This window comes from Peromyscus californicus, unplaced genomic scaffold, assembly GCF_007827085.1.
Source record: "Peromyscus californicus insignis strain IS unplaced genomic scaffold, ASM782708v3 Scaffold_6__1_contigs__length_162567912, whole genome shotgun sequence".
Lineage (NCBI taxonomy): Eukaryota > Metazoa > Chordata > Mammalia > Rodentia > Cricetidae > Peromyscus > Peromyscus californicus.
Window position 1 is genome coordinate 158,653,578 of NW_026294584.1, and position 17,748 is coordinate 158,671,325.

Here is a 17,748-nt window from a genome sequence, read left to right on the forward strand (position 1 = left end):
AAGCTACATCATGCACAGTGACATCACACACAGCGATGTCACACACAGCAACATCACACACAGCGACATCACACACAGTGTCATCACACACAGTGATGTCACACACAGCGACATCACACACAGCGACATCACACACAGCGATGTCACACACAGTGCCATCACACACAGCGACATCACACACAGCGATGTCACACACAGTGATGTAACAGTCATGTGACACACAGCAACAATGCACAGCAACATAACACAGTGATGTAACACACAGTGACGTCACACATAGCAACATCACACACAATGAAGTAACACATAGTGATGTAACAAAGCCACGTAACACACAGCGACTTAACACAAGTGACATCATGCACAGCGACATCACACACAGTGATGTAACACACAGTGACGTCACACACAGCGACATCACACACAGTACCATCACACACAGCGACATCACACACAGTGCCATCACACACAGCGATGTCACACACAGCAACGTCACACAAAGCAATGTCACACACAGCAATGTCACACACAGTGATGTAACAGTCATGTGACACACAGCAACAATGCACAGCAACATAACACAGCGATGTCACACACAGCAATGTCACACACAGCGATGTCACACACAGCGACGTCACACACAGTGCCATCACACACAGCGACGTCACACACAGCGACGTCACACACATATGAGCAAAAACATCCGTGTGTGAACATGCAGAGAGAAAGTGCTCCTGTCTGCTGACCTCCTTGACGATCCGGTAGTTGTTACCCTTGTTGCTATCAATTTGCGGTGTCTTCGCGCCATCCTGCACTGGACTCAAGAGGTTGGATTCCTAAAAGCAACAGCAATGCCTGTTTTATGTTCGTAATGAACTTACTACTTTTACAATAAAAATATAATTTATAGTTTCTTTAAAAAAACAGTTATCTGGCCTAAGTTTTATGCTTTTTTATTGAATCAAAATTTTCTCAGCTTGAATGAGACATGCACACTACTATAACTTCATAAAAACCAAGTTGCGAGGTAAGTAGCATTGCTGAGCATTAATGAGGGAAATTAAAATAAAAGGCTGTTGTACATATTGCTAGTGTATAAATACATGTATGCTGCAGACATCCCATAGGTTTATATGAGGGGAAATGGTCAAAATCAAGGGCACACAAGTCATAATTCCATCATCAAAGATGAGATGTGAGGAAACTATGAACAAAGGAACAAGCACAACATCGAGATACATCTCAGGGAAGAAAAGGCCAGCTTAACCCCGGATGCTCAGCCAGGTTACCATGACATCCTTAAGAGTCAAACTTGGAATAGATCAAGTGTGTGCAGGAAAATGAAGAAATAAAAATAGAAATTAAATTAAAAAATATTATTTCAAATTACTGCATTCATAAGACTTATAGAGAATTCTGAGACACCAAAAATAAGTAATTACAACAACCATTATCAGATACATTACATTAAGAAAAAAATCCGGGGCACGTGCACGTGTTAAATATCACCTATTAGAATCACCGTATACAGAGAACCTGTTAGCAGTGCTTGCACATAGAACGTCCGTAAGCCTCACTATGTGCCTACACTAGGCCACTGTGAGCACCTCTAAGAGAAATAAAAGATCCTTTCTTCTGACCAGAAAACTGCAGCCACCTAAGAAAGCATGAAATGAGAAATCAGAGAGGTCAACTGAATAGGTCTTTCTATCCAGGGAGGGAGGAAGAGCAGCCACGGCTTCAGGAAGTGGGTTAGAGGAAGTGGGTTAGAGGAGCTCAAGTCTCGGTTGAGATCTTCAAGGTGAACACCATCTGGCTGAGTATAAGGGGTGCATGGGTGGGGAGGCGTTTCCAGAGAAGTCAGTGGTACCATTAGTGAGAGCAGCTGGGAATACTGCATGGAAAGTGGTAAGAACTGACTTACAGAATGCACAGAACTGCACTTGGGATCAATGTCAAGTTCAAATTGGGTCAAAAACACTTGAATCTCCTGAATGTTGGTAGTGTCGGACTCCCTTATTTACTGGGGACTGCAATCTAAGCTCAGGAAAAAGTAATAGAGATCCATGAGGCCAATTAATGTCGTTCATTTGTCCCAAGCTGTCCTTCTTAAGGTGCTCCAGGATCAATTTAAAAAAATAACTCAAACTGAGAAATGACAGCAAATTCTTTTCCTGTTAGTCAAAGGAGGTGGGTGAAAGGCTCTGCGCCACAGAGGGTGCAGTCAGTTTGAAGTCAGCGCCACTCATCAGCTTTACATTTCTCCTTTGCTTCCTTCCGGGCAAATGCTGTTTCCAAACTCCCGGTCTGAATCTCCCCTGCCATTTGCTAAGGATGAAAACCCCTATCAACCACATTCCCACTCTCGTCACATACCCAGAATGCCTCTCCTGTGAGAACTGACATTTTGAGTCATGGGTTTCAGAAATCCCATCTCCCCATTTATTTCTGAGACATGAGCAGGTTCAACCCTCTGTAACCTCTTAGCTCATAAAAAGTGCAGGCAGGTTGAGGCTCATTTAGAGTTAGTGCTCACCCCAGCAGCCTTGAATCCCAGACACTTCTCCCACTGAAGAAGCATCCATGCCCCACCACAGTAACACTGCCAAGTACTTGTAAGTACTCCTAATTACTCGAACCCTTCTGCATTCGACTCTGTAGTATGTTCCCATTCTTGTTAAACATGGCTCTCCATGCTTCACCGTGACATGCTGCGCCTCACGATTGACCTCCCTCTACCTCTTCAGCACCTCTCTCTTTGACTCCAAACGACTGGGATCACAAATGATGGAAGAGACCGACACTGAACACCTTCAGATATTAGACAGGTGAGCTGGGCAGCCCAGCCTCCACTCCAGGTAAAGAGAGGGGACACATAAGACACTGTCGGCCAGACAAGAGTCCAAGAAGAGACTAAAGCCAGACCTGCCTTGTCGGGGAGGCCAGTGCAGAGGGCAGGTAGAACAGGTAACTACATAGGATACTCAGCTGGAGACTCCAGCCAGAAAGTTTCCAGTTCCTATCAAAAAGGATTCATGGGTGAGAAGCAAACGTTGCAAATTCTAGAATTGTAATTCAATTTATTTTTTCTAAGCTCAGCATCCTATAATTTCAGCGCAATAGAAATGGGTAATCTAGAGTACAAAAAAGGAAGATTGAGGCAAGCCTGGGCTACTTGGAACCCTATCTCAAAAAAAAACAAAACAAAACACCAGATTCCCTCTTCTAATCACAAAAGTGGAGGCTGTATTTTCATAAGGCCGTTTCATATGGAAGAACAGCTCATGTGTACCACAAATTTATATTAAGACACGAAGCTGTGAGCAGGTCTAAAGGATGTCAAAGTCCTCTCGCTGAGTCTGTCAACATTAAAGAAAATAGCTAAAAATAAGAAGCAAAGCCTGGTGGACAGTGACCTCAGGAAAAAGCAACCTTGGGCTGGGGGTACAGGCCATTGGCAGACCACTCGCCTGGAGTGAACATGGTCCCGAGTTCAAATCCCAGCACCAATGAAAAGGGGGAAGGAAAAGTAATGCTGGAGAAAGCATCACAAAATTATGCTCTTTGGTCCAACACAAGGGAGGGGACAGAAAAACGTTAAACTGTGAAGAAATTATGGAGAATGATTATTTTAATTTAAAGTTGCCAGCAGTCAACAAAGGAGGCAACACTGACTTATTTTCTGAAATTAAAAAGATTGTTTATTGAATTCTCCAGTGTAACTAAGCTGAACAAAAACATCAACCCACAGAACATCTGGATAATTCCAAGGCAGGGATCGGGGAATTAAGAAATATGCAAACTACGCAGCATGTAAGGGCAGTTTGGTTTTTTATTCTGAAAGGGCTTTAAATACAGATGTTTCAAGATTTTGCCTCCCAGAGAGCAGAAACTGATGGTGTTTATTATACTCTACACAACATTAGACCCAGGTCAGTGACCAAATCCACAAAGCCCTAAATTTGTTCTAACAACAAACTATTGGAAAACAACAAAGTGTAGAAGTATTACTTATGCCACGTACCAGCACTGAGCAGGCCTGGCAAGCTGGGGGTGACGCCATGCTTGCAGCACCAATCCAAATGACCCTTTGACAACAGTCATGAGGGACTAACATGGCATCCCTACTGTTTTTACCGTCAGCTACAACTGAAACTTACTTCTTCTAGTGAGTAAAACAGACTAAGCTAGCTGATCTCACAGGGTTAGCCGTACTGTAATCACACACTACATGACCATACTATAAGCCAGGGCTTCAGAATCAGAACAGGAACAGTCTTCTTGGAAGAGACATAGAGTGAGTCCTGCTCAAATCACAAGTTCATCGCAGTTCTTTTTCCTTAAAAAAACTGCGTGCGTGCGTGTATGTGTGTGTGTGTGTGTGTGTGTGTGCGCGCGCGCACGCGTGTATGCTCATGAGAGGGGAGAAGGAAGGAGGGAGGGAGGGGAGGAGGAGGGAGGGAGAGAGAGAGAGAGAGAGAGAGAGAGAGAGAGAGAGAGAGAGAGAGAATGAGTGGCATTCATTGATGGTAATCCAGCATCTAAAATCTAAGCAGGAGGCATCCCACTTTTAAAAGCAGAACTATCCAGATCCTACCACAGAGAACCGTGGGGCACCCACAACTCAGGATGAAAATAGCTCAGTGAAAGCCTTCTCCTGTCCCATCCCACCAGCTTCAGGAGTTGAGTCTCCTGCTCACCACCTGTATCCGAAGCCCCCTCTTTAATGAACCACTCTTGAACACAGTGAGCAGCGCATTAACCAGCCAGCTTCACCCTTAATTCTGATGGCAAATGTCTGCCTTCCCTCCCTACACTCCTACAGACTACGTGGGGAATATAGTAATGGCCAGTCTTTCAGATTTTGTTAGTCTGATTTCAGTTTAGGTGGCACTCGGAATGAATGTCCCCTCACCACCACCGCTGCACACACACTTCAGATAACTGCATGATAACCCCCTGCAGGGTGATAATACACTCCACCCCCATCCTTCAGGGCAATGCCAGCTACTTAGAAAGACATCTGGCAGGTTACAGAATGAGCCAAATCCACAGATAAATATAACTGTCCTTGCACCTAACATTAATTTGGACCATTGTGGAGTCCTGGGTGACAGTTTCTGCTTCCCTAAAAGATATGTAAGGCTACTTGAAGGCTTGAGCTGGGATCCACAATGGGTTCATGAGGCTGTGTGCTCCACAGCTAGTAGACACCATGCTTCCAGGTTCCCTTCAACACAGACCCAAATTCCTTCCCCACATTTCCTTGTCTCTCCATCCCACCAACAATGTAACAAAAAATGTGTCCTGGACAGCTTCTTTTTCCTTGGTCTTTAGGAAATATGAGGAATATGTTTGATTTATAGACTTTTGTTTGTTTTAGACAGGATTTCGTGTTTCCCAGGTTGGTCTCAAACTTCCTATGTAGCCAAAGATGACCCTGAACTATCCTCCTGACTCAACCCTGAGTGCTGGGATTACAGGCTTGTGCCACCACACTCCATTTAAGTAGTTGAACACTGAATTAATCTGGGTGTTTCCACCAGAATACTGCATTTCCTCTATCAAACTAAGGGGCCACCATGCTTCCAGAAAATGGTAGCTGGATTCATTGACCCCAATTTGAACTCTAAAATTGGAACCTTCTAGATCAGTAGTTCTCAATCTTCTTAATGCTGCCACCTTTTAGTACAGTTCCTCGTGTGATGGTGACACCAAACCATAAAATTATTTTGCTGATACTTCATAACTCTAATTTTGATACTGTTATGAATTGTAATGTAGATATCTGTGTTTTCCAATGGTCTTAGGTGACCTCTGTGAAAGGGTCATTTGACCCCAAAGGGGTTGAGAACCACAGTTCTAGAGGCAACATCTTCCTTGGAATCTTGGGAAAGTCAACATAAGAAGAATCTTAAATACCTGGTCAAACAATCAGAGAAGTCAAGTTTATCCTCTGTCCCTCCCTTACTGACAAGTCATGCCCTGGGTCTCTCTTTGTTTGAGCCCAGAGACCTTTGTTTCTACCCTTGTAAACTCAAGATGAGAATTCTATCCTTCCATGGTTCTGAGATTGTGCCCAAGATAGAATGTAAGACATCTGATGGGTCTGTAGACTCCTACTGCTTCTGGGGTTCTATGGTGGATATCCTTTATCAGGGATAAAAGGCATCAATTGGCATATACATTAATCACCTACAGGAAGTTCTGTTATAAACCTAGTTGCCATAAGGGACATTTCTCAATAGCCTGTTAACTCAAATCAAAAGTTTCTGAAACTGTAAGTGAGCCACCCTAATTGAATGTTTTCTTTATAAGAGTTGCCGTGGTCATGGTGTCTCTTCATAGCAACCCTAAGACACCCAATAATTTCACTAATGTTTCATCTGCTTGTGTGAGCTACAAAATCACCTTCAAAGCTTGTGAGGTACCACCACAGAGAACAGCTGAGGGGCTGGATCTCTGAGTTCAAGGTAGGGTGGGTTGTAACCTTAGGAGCGATCCTATTAGTCTTTGGATCCTGTGTTTTCAATGTCTTAACATTATCTCTTCCCATTTAGAATCAGTTCACCCTCAAGTGGTTCTCCATAGTTCACACCTTCTATCTGGGTTCCCTGATGGTCTCCAGAAGTTGAGAGTCAACAGAGTAGAGACTCCAAACTCATCTAAACCCAAATTCAGGCCAAAGCAGCCAGATCAGCTCAGTGTCAACTACACAGTCTTAGGGTTTCAAATCAGCAGCACCTTGTAAAACCATCAACCAGAGCCACAGGACAGTAGACACCTCAGAATAGGACCTGAGTCATGTCTCCAGCCCAGAGAGAAGCTATGGCATCCTGAACCACCCAGAAAGTCATTGTTAGATAACTATCCAACCCTAGCTCTGAGATCTCTACACCTTACAAGATTAGTGCATACTAGAGGACTTTCTGAGAAAGAACAAAGACATGCCTGCTCAACAAGTTAAACAAAGCAGGTCCCTGAAACAAGACAGAGTCCCCAAGGAAAACTGTCTGTCCTAGAAATTTTAGAAATAGTACAAAGCCCACCTTAAATGTAGATCAGCCCAATGGAGCCTGACTCCAGTCCTCTTGCCCCTGGAAAGCACATTGGACTATACCATCAGCTCTGCCTCTCTTCCATGCTGAAAAGCACCCGTGCATTAAAGCATTCACAGAACCGGAGGATAGCACCACAGTGGGCAGGTGAGCCCACAGCATCCCTGACACACAAAGGACGGCTCTTGGAGGAAGAGGGATTGTAAGCCAAGCAGCAGCAAGAGCCAGTGAGCTCTTCCCCTAGAGGCAACACAGACGTGCTGAGTGCTCTGCTGGACAGAGTGGGTCTGGTTCCCAAGGAACTGCTCTCCCCATCCCCACAGAAACGTTTTAAAGGACACATTAACAATGGGGTGTCCCTGTGGAGGTGCCCAGACTGGACCCTACAGTTGTCAACAACTGCCGCTGGGCGTACCAGGACAGAGCAGCAATGGGGCCCATAGAAACCGGGATTGCTGCTGCTTCAGGCTTAATCACAGGTCTCTCAAGAAGCTGGGAAAAGAGAGGGACAGACACCCAAAGGATGCCAGCCCCTTGTCTAGACAACCAGACTGCACCTGCGAGAACACTGCCCAGTTCACTCCATTGCCTGGACCACACTCACCAAAAGAACAACAACAAACATTTGGAAGCAAAAGAACAGACAGGGATCCACACTGGGTGAGTATTAAAAAGATCTAACCAGAAAACCTGAAAAAAGAAAATATTCCCCTAGTCAAAAACAAGATGGACGGTTTAAATATCAGACTTAAAGTCACTGTGTGGATAATTTTCTTACAAAAAGCTGGAAGTTTGGTATAACAGCATGTCTGTAATCCCAGGATGGGGAGGCGGAGACAGTATACACACTCGAGCATGCATACACACTCATACACACATGTACTCTCTCATACACACACACACACACTCATACACACACACACTCTCATACACACACATACTGTCATACACACACACACACACACACACTCATACACACACACACTCTCATACACACACATACTGTCATACACACACACTCATACACACACATACTGTCATACACACACACACTCATACACACACACACTCTCATACACACACACATACTGTCATACATACACACACACACACACACACACACACACACACACACACACACACACAATGTTTTAAAGTAAAAGGAAGCACTGGAAACCACACAGGTGCATAGAAAGAAATAGGTAAAAAACAGAGAAACAAAGTCATGGTGGGAATAATCAACAATGAAATAAACCTAACGGGGCCGTCTCTCTGGAACACCGTGATGCCCCGTGACCTGCTTCATGGACTAAATGAAGATGGTGAGCAGGAAGGGCAATCCTGACTTAACCCACTCAGGGACCCTGTCCTGACTTAATCTCCCCTTCTAAATTTAGAAGACACATATTTGAAGGTGATGAGTTAGGAATTGTGCTAACCCGGTTGACAGCTTGTCCACTAGCCTGTAGACCTTTGGAAATGAGAGCAGCATCCACGGCTCCAGAAGACACACTGGATAAAGAAAAGGGAATGCTGGGGCACACAGCAGCCTGGCTTGCAGACACTGCATGTGGAATCTCTCCCCTTCTCTGTGGTCGTTAGAGATCAGCTCCAGCAATGGGACCATTTGGAGTCCTACTCTGAACTTTGATGTTCCCAAGGACACAAAGTGATACCTACACTACAGTGATACCTACAAAATCAATCTTTTTTTGTTTAAATTTTGTTGAACTCTTGCATTTAACGGAGGATGAAGGGCCGCTTTCAACTAGGGAAGTCCACTTTCATCTCTGCTAAACTTTACTTTGATGAGAAGTTGTACTAGTATTTTATCAGATTGAAAAAAATAGGATGAACATCTTCTTTAATGTAATGTATTCAGCATAAGTCACAGAGAAAAACATGGATGTGCCAATATAAGGGTTTATTTTTTTTTTTAAATGAAATCTTTTCCCCAAGCTCTTAAAGGGCCTGTGTGTCAGCATACAATGAGAAACCTAAACTGTGGGCTTAAAAGTAGGATTGTGAATATGTTTAATCAATATTACTCATAAAATAAAATAATCAGATAAAATTGAAGTTTTCAGTTATTGAAGACGTTTTTATTACACAAATGGAGCCCAGGATTCATGCTATGGGGTCCCCTAACATTTATGCAGCTGAGAGCCTGGTTGCTCTGATTTGCTCAGAACAATACCAAAGGCAGTGTTTACAGCTTCTGTGAAATGCAGAGACACAAAGGGTTATTATGCCCATGGCCTGCTGGAGTCCGTGCTGCCTGTTATTGGCTATTTCCACTGACACGGGAGTGGATTTCACCCGCTCTGTTACCACTGTCCTTGGCTGCTGGTTCACTCACAACGCAGATTATTCATCTGTGTGTGAGTTAACATTGTTGTTTCTCACATTTCTTCTTTCCTCTCCTGAAATTTCCCCATTATAAATGGGTGCCTCAGGCTTCTCCACCCACCCATTTGCCTGTGTGTCCCCTCCTACCCCTGCGCATTCATCGGCTCACACCTAATCAGAGGCAAAGGCTCTTAGATGCCTCCCACCCTGGTCCTGGTTCTTCTGAGGCATCTGAATTCTTCTGAAGCATTCTGGAAACTTCTTGCTCCTTCCTTGAAACTCTTCAGGGTCTCCCAACTCTCAGCCACTTCTAATATGAATCACTGACTCCTGTTGCTAGTATTCCAGAATACAAAACAAGTCTATGCTATGTGTGGACTTTGTTACTGTTTTATAGGTGTTCATTTCTGCAGAGCAAGAGCCGTATCTGGAATATTAGATTGGGTCCAGACCTCAAATCTTAGGAAAGGAAATGAGAAATTCCTGTGTGTGCCAAGGGGGTGAGCATGTGGGTAAAGGGACTCACAGCACAGTGTGCAGGATAGTTTGAGAGAAAGACTCTGAGAAACACCAACACTAATCAAGGAAAAAAGGCTCAGCTGTGGTCCACATGGTCCATATCCAACATCAGTGCAGACACCAGCAAGACGGATACACGGAATGAAAACACAGAAGAGCTGACTGTTGTTGACAGCTCTCAGGCAGAATATGATGATCCCCCTCTAGACAACACCCAAAGGTGACAGATAAAATATTTAAGAGGCCTCTTTTCAATAGGAAGCCAGAAACCGTAAGTGTTTATAAAATTTTCAGAGTAGTAAGAAGCCCTGGGTTCGTGGATGTCCCATGCCGGCAACCTAGAGACTGAATGTTAATATGGGGGGGGGGGGGACAGAAAGGGGAGAGTGGGAAGAGGGAGGGAGGGGGCAAGCCTGGTTGCCAAGAAAGAGAGACACCACAGTAGCAAGTCAGTGAAATGGCCCACAGGAAGGACACAGCTTGGCTTTTGCTCTGGCCAGAGTCTAAGGGGGTGCCTCCTCAAGCTCCTGAACACAAAGAGAAACCCACTTCAAGATCTGGGACCAGAATTCCCATTCATAAAGAGGCCCCCAGAGTCCCAAACCAAAGTCTGTATTTAATGTGGTTACAAAACAGAGAACTTCTTTAGATTAAAGTCAGGCTTCAGAGGAATTTCACATAGAATGTACCTTCATAATAACAATAAAACAACCCCACTAAGGGCCTGAATAAACCCACTCCAAGAGCTTCTGCAGGAACACACCTTCCTACAAAGAAGCTAGATTCTAGATATAAAAGTATTTTACATTTCTGGGCTCTGGGACAACTCATGCCCCCCCATTTCCTAAGCAAGAGCCATTATCAGAGGGCTCCAATCTACAGGCTATGAACTGACTACCCAGAGGGCAAATGCCAACGTTAGCTTTGCAGCCCAGGACCCAGGCTCTTACTAAGTGTCAATGTTGGAGGCTCTAAACCCAAGACTCCTGTCTTGAGACAGGCTAGCAGCGAGGGATCTCTGTGGGCTCAGACTAGCAGCGCCCCCTGGTGACAAGCTGGGGCAACTACAATTGCTCTAAGAAGGAAAGCACCTTCTTAAATCTACTTCTATCTATAGGATATCAAAATATACAGGCTCAGAATCTACAAGCAAACAGCTATAATATCTCACAACCAAAAAGACGTCCTTAGCTGGATATGTACTCAGAGAAAAACAATAGAACACCCACACATGGACTATTACAGAGATCAATGTTATCCGTCTATGTGGGATTACAGGGAAATGCTACAAATATATTAAGTCAAAGAAACCCATTGTTATATGACCCAACCACACTGCATTTTGCAAAAGGTGACACTTCAGAGTCTCCAGAGACTCCGTGGGGAGAGGTGGATGGGTGAAGTGCAGGGACTGTCAGGACAGTGGCTCCACTCTGCAGATGTTGTAGGTGACATTATTCATTTTTCAGAACCATGTGTATGGTGTGCTGCAGAGACTGAACCATCAATTAAGTGAGGCAGGAAGTGCATGAGAACCCTGTGTTATTTGTGTGAAATTTCCCTCTAAACCCAAAACTGTTCTGAAAATGCAGTCTGTAAAAAAATGCAAGAACTCATATCAAAGATGAGCAGAAATAAAATGAAATAAGCATTCCTAAGAAATTTCCAAATGGAGCTGGAAAGATGGCTCAGCAGTTAAAAGCTCTGGTTACACTTGCAGAGGACCCGGTTCAGTTCCCAGCACCCACGTGGCAGCTCACAACCTCCTGTAACTCCAGTTCCAGGGGATCTGATGCCCTCTTCTGGTGCCACAGACACCAGGCACACATGGGCACACAGACACACATGTAGGCAAAAGACACCTTCACATAAAAAACAAATCTTAAAAAATAAAAATTTATAAATTAGAAAAGCGACTCCCAGCTCCCTCGTGTCGAGAAGCAGTACACACAGAATATCAAGTAGACATGAACCTGAGAATTTAAAAAGCAGTAACATGTGATGAAAACCACCAAACAAATGCAAAAAAGTCAATTTTCAGTTACAAAAAAAGCATAATGGCCAAAGTTAAAATTCCAGCTGGTGTGGTAAACTTCAAATAAGATGTGGGTGAAAACACACATGCATGAGTTTAAATTATTCGTGTTTACTGCAAGGTAACAGGTTTGATAAAGATGAAACGAAACCTAACAGATCCGTATTTACATCCATGTATTAGCAACAGGCATACTAATAATAAACTAAAGTTTGCTATAGACTTAGCTGGAGTTTCAAAATTAAAATACAACTGTTTAACACACAGCAAACCTCTTCACGGCCGCAATGGGGACAGAAGACAAGGATTTACACAAGGAAGCCAAGGTTGTGTCTGGAATCATCTCTATTGCTCTCCGACCTTATTCACTGAGGCAGGGTCTGTCAGTCCAACCCACAGCTCATCTGTATGGCTAGCCTGGCTGGCCAGCTTACTCTGGGGACTCCCCAATTCTGCCTTTTGATGCTGGAATTACAGGCCACCTGCTGTGCTCCCGCAGCTTTTACATAGTCTAGACATCCAGACTCCTGGCCCTCACATTGTGTGGCAAGTGTGTTAACCACTGAGCCACCTCCACAATCCAGCATGATTATCTGGTACCTGTGAACAAACAGGAACTCATTGCCTGCCTCAACAGAACTTAGCTTTATCTAAGCTGAAGAAGTAAGGTGACAAATGAAAAAGAAAGTCGCCTAGTGGAATCCAAATAACAGCAGTGACCGCTGTCCTGCACACCAACAGTAATGATGACAGGAAGTATGGCGACTCTCACATACTGGTGGAAGAAAACACTCGCTCTGTGGAAAATAACTGACATGGGCCGGGACAGTGCCCATGGGAGGTTTGGCTCCTAAGCATGTACCTGAAGCACCCCTAGAATAGGCACAAGAGAAAGAGGCATGTGAAAACCATCACAATAGCACTGCTTTCAATCGCAAATTTCCTTAAAACATCAGCACTGCAGAGTCCAGAAGTCCATCAGCAGCTGACTAAAAAGCCATGTGTAACAATGCACCAGTACAAACTAGAGCATATAGATGAACTGTTGCTATACTCAACGAGGATGGGAGACAGCTGATCTCTCACAGCCCGAAGTATTTCCCATGTATTTCTTGTGTTTCATAAATACACATACACAGGAGAAGACCATTAAGTGAGGAAGCTAATAAACTCATGGGGGTAATCTACGGAACGGGGGTTTCTTACCAGTAGTGTTCTATTTCTTAAGATATGTGCTGTTCAAGTCGGACTCTTACCACATTCAACATAAGGGGCAAAGGGTTTATTCAGCATACACTCCAGGTCATCACTGAGGCAACTTGAAGCAGAAACTGTGAAAGAAAGCTCCTTGTTGGCTCCCTTCACAGGAACATGCTTAGCTGGCTTCCTAACAGAGCCCAGGACCACCTGCCCAGGAATGGTGTCCCCCACAGTGCGCTATGCTCTCCTACATCAATGAACAGGCAAGATAATTTCCCACAGACATGTCCCCAGGCCAATCTGATGGGGGCAATCCCTCAGTTAAAGTTCCTTCTTCCCAGATGACTCTAGCTTGTGTCAAGTTGACCACAAACACAAACTAACACAGCTGTCTCGGCCCACTGGTTTAGTGGTGAACTGTATCCAGGCTTCAAAGAAGGTACTAGGAGGACTCCTGGGACACGAGGCTCGGAAACACCCTTTCGTTCTGACAGGTGGTGTTCACAGATCTGACACAGAATGTTGTTGCTAGGATACAGTCAGAAGGGGCAGCCTCAGAATGAAGCCCATTGGTCCTTGATGACAAGATTGAAGTAATGAATTAAAGTTGCAAGGGCTTGAGACATGGCTCAACAGCTAAGAGCACCTGCTGCTCTTGCAGAGGACCTGAGTTCAAGTCCCAGCACCCACATTGGGCAGCTCACAACCACCTGGAACTCGAGTTCCAGGGGCTCCAACATCCTCTTCTGGCCTCTACAAGCACCCATGTACCCATGGCGCATATTCTCTCTCTCTCTCTCTCTCTCTCTCTCTCTCTCTCTCTCTCACACACACACACACACACACACACACACACACACACACACACACACACACAAATATTAAAAAATAAATAAAGTTGGACCCTTATTGCTTGCTTTTTCTGGTAGCTAATCTCAGTTTACTATTTGTTGTCAATTGTTGAAGGCCACTGAGGCCATGCGAACTGACTGACTGTTCACTGAAACCATGATAACTGACTGTCCACTGAGACCATGATAACTGACTGTCCACTGAGACCATGATAACTGACTGTCCACTGAGGCCATGTGAACTGACTGTCCACTGAGGCCATGATAACTGACTGTCCACTGAGGCCATATGAACTGATTGTCCACTGAGGTCATGATAACTGACTGTCCACTGAGGCCATGATAACTGACTGTCCACTGAGGCCATGATAACTGACTGACTGTCCACTATACTTTCTATTCCTGTGATAAATGTCATAACTAAAAGTAACCTGGGGAGGAAGAGTTTATTTAATCATATTTGCCATAGCCCATCATGAGGGGAAGCCAGGGTGGAAACTAAGGGTGGGAGCTTGGATATAGGAAATGACGCCAAGGCCAAGGAGCAGTGCAGCTTCCTGGCTTGTCCTCATGGCTCACTCAGCTTGCTTTTTCATAAAACCCAGGATGACCTGCCCAGGGGTAGATCTGCCTACTATGGGCTAAGCCCTCCTACATTAATGACTGGTCAAGAAATGTCCATACAGACTTTCCTTCTGGTGGTCAATCTGATGGAGGTATTTCCTCAGTTGAGGGTCTCTATTCCCAGATGATCCAAGCTTGTGTCAAAGTGACATGAAAAAACCCTAACCAGTACACCAACACACACACCCTAACCAGCATGCCAACACACGCCCCTAACCAGCAGCCAACATACATACCCTAACCAGCACACCAAAATATACACCCTAACCAGCACGCCAACACACAAACCCTAACCAGCACACCAAAACACACACCCTAACCAGCACACCAACACACACACACACACACACCATCAAGGTTTTGTTCACTGACACCTTACAGTATACTGCACTGTCCTGGTTGCAGATGATAAAAATAAATCTTGGAAAATCAAAGCAAATTACTCTGAGTTGCACATATGCTGAGCAGTAGATACTGGGGTGTCTGGCTCCATCCCTCCCACACCTACTGATCGCCTCTACATTATCATCTCTGCTCTGGTTATTAACTGAGACCGTCTCCCTTTATATCCATTTAGCTCTGCCTGCAGCTAACTCCGGTCTCTCCAGCTCCCCTACAGTGACGACTCTAAATCCAATTCAGCCCGTGCCAGTGAGATGAGCTCATGTGCAACCTAAATGCCAGGAGGAAACTACAAGGCATCTCCCAGGAACTGTGGGAGCCAAACGGGAAATTCCAGCAGACGTGACTAAGAGCTTGGTATTTGCTGTCACATCCCATGCTTTCAAAGAACGAGTCCATGGCAGCAGCAGGGGCCGCAGACATGGCCACAACACAGTCTCTTGACTCCAAATGAAATCTCCACTCAGCACTGCAATCATTCAACCTTGAGGTCAACAGTCCAATGGCAGCCTCCAAACTCTAGATTTTCCAAATATTTAATTCCTCATATTAAACCAACCTTCCAATCAGCATGCCTAAAATGATTTCCCTTTCTTGAATCAATAAATCTGGAATTCAGCGATTAAGCATCAGCTTCACTACTCACTCATTTGAATCCCCTAGAAAACTAATTTTTACACCATAAGCTATACATCTTCGTCTTGAGAGTATATGCAGTTAATCCACATGTTCCTCTTCTTTCCCATATGTATGAGAAGCACCTGAGAAGCTTCCAAGGGGATAGCATACTCACCGTGCAAGGAAAGAAGGGCTCTCTTCTGTCTTCCCTCAGTAAACAGAAAATGAAGGCCACGGATTACCAGTCCCACTCCCTGTCGCAGCTAATCTGAATTCTTTTTTTTCTTCAATAATTTTTTTTATGTTCATTGGTGTTTTGCCTGCATGTAAGTCTATGTGAGAATGTCAGATCTTGGAGTTACAGACAGTTGTGAGCTGCCATGTGGGTGCTGGGAATTGAACCCGGGTCCTTTGGGAAAATAGCCAGTGCTCTTAACGGCTAAGCAATCTCTCCAGCCCCCTCATATGAATTCTTACAAGAGAGACATTTCTCTTTTGTAACTTTCATCAAGAGTGCAGTAGGCTAAGGTTAGGCTGTAGGAACCCCGGATTGAACTCAGATCCACAGACTTGGCGTCAGGTCCCATTGCCTGCTGGCCATCTCACAGCCCATCTGAAGGCCTCTACTGAAATAACTCAGACAGCCATGTTTAAGTCAGATGAGAAGCAACACATATAAAATATGACGTTTCAAAAAGAAGAGGTATTGTAATTTGTGAAAGCATAGCAACCCGTTAATACTATGTCAGGAAGTGCAATCTTACAGAACCTAGATCTTACCATCCAAATGCTGACTGAGTCCCAGATTTGCAGCCTCAGGGAGCCTGGGGTTTTCCAAGCTTTAGCTTACTGAACTTAAAAAGGCAGCCTGATAGCCATCCCTAAAGCTTTCGTGACAGTTAGAAGGAGATTCCACACGTAACAATACCTGCTCTTTGGCATAGACAAGGGAAACACTAAACATGCCGACTTCTTCCTTACCTCAGAAATGAGCTATGGAAGAACTTATCCCCGCCCCATGGCCCTACCTGATCATAAAACAAATATGGACTATAAAATCTATATTCCACTAACACTTTCAAAATTTATAAAAGACAAAGTGAAGAATTACAGCTAAGCCACCATCCTCAGACCTGAAGTGGAATGCCACCTCTTCAACTCCACCTCCTAACTCCTCAGCACTTTTAATATCTAATATTAAAATTTAATTGCCACTTTCTGTGCCACCATTCTACAACCCGGAGTGCTCTGAGTATTCCCAAAGCTGCAGTGGGTGAGCCTCCCCACACCATTTACATTCCTGAAGATTAAAAACACCTGAGTGGGCCGGGCGGTGGTGGCGCACGCCTTTAATCCCAGCACTCGGGAGGCAGAGCCAGGCGGATCTCTGTGAGTTCGAGGCCAGCCTGGTCTCCAAAGTGAGTTCCAGGAAAGGCGCAAAGCTACACAGAGAAACCCTGTCTCGAAAAACCAAAAAAAAAAAAAAAAAAAAACACACCTGAGTAGAACGCCAGGCAGGCTTTCTGGAAACTACCAATTATGATAATTAGCTTTCATATAAGTATTACCAGGAAAACTGTTGGTTTCTTTATTTTTTAAGTGGGGACTGGATCCCTGGCTTAAGAGTAAGAGCAGCGACTGCTCTTCTACAGGACCCAGGTTTGGTTCCTAACACCCAAACAGTGGCTCGTAACCCTCCGCATCCCCAGTTCCAGGGGTATGGCGCCCCTTCTGGCCTGTATGGGCACTACATGCACGGGGTGCACAGACACACATGTAGGCAAAGCACTAATATACATCAATTAAAAACAAGGAATTTTCTTCCTAAAAGTGACCTTGACAACAAACCTCATTTGTCTCTTCACCTCCTTTGGCCTGTCCTTCACCAATCTCTCCATTCTCATAGCTGCTGCTCTTCTCAACCCACAGCTCGGATTTTTCCACCGTCAGTCGAAGTTGGTCGAGATCCGCCTTAATTTGCTTGTAGTTATCAACATCTTGGTTTGACACCAGTAGCTGCACCTAAACACAGAAGCATCCCTCAAAGCTGTGTCACAGCTTCCTGTATCCTGTACACCTGAAATCCTATCTT

General features: G+C 44.6%; 1 protein-coding gene across 3 annotated transcripts in view; it reads right to left on the minus strand.

Annotated features, from left to right (window-relative positions):
* Positions 1 to 17,748, minus strand: part of Itpr2 (inositol 1,4,5-trisphosphate receptor type 2) — a 436,608-nt gene that overhangs the window by 241,508 nt on the left and 177,352 nt on the right. For all 3 annotated transcript variants that reach the window (XM_052719262.1, XM_052719263.1, XM_052719264.1), the window contains 2 exons: positions 17,505 to 17,678; positions 747 to 836 (listed from right to left, as the gene is read on the minus strand). In XM_052719262.1, the coding sequence (XP_052575222.1) occupies positions 747 to 836; positions 17,505 to 17,678 (264 nt within the window). The remainder of the gene's footprint in view (positions 1 to 746; positions 837 to 17,504; positions 17,679 to 17,748) is intronic.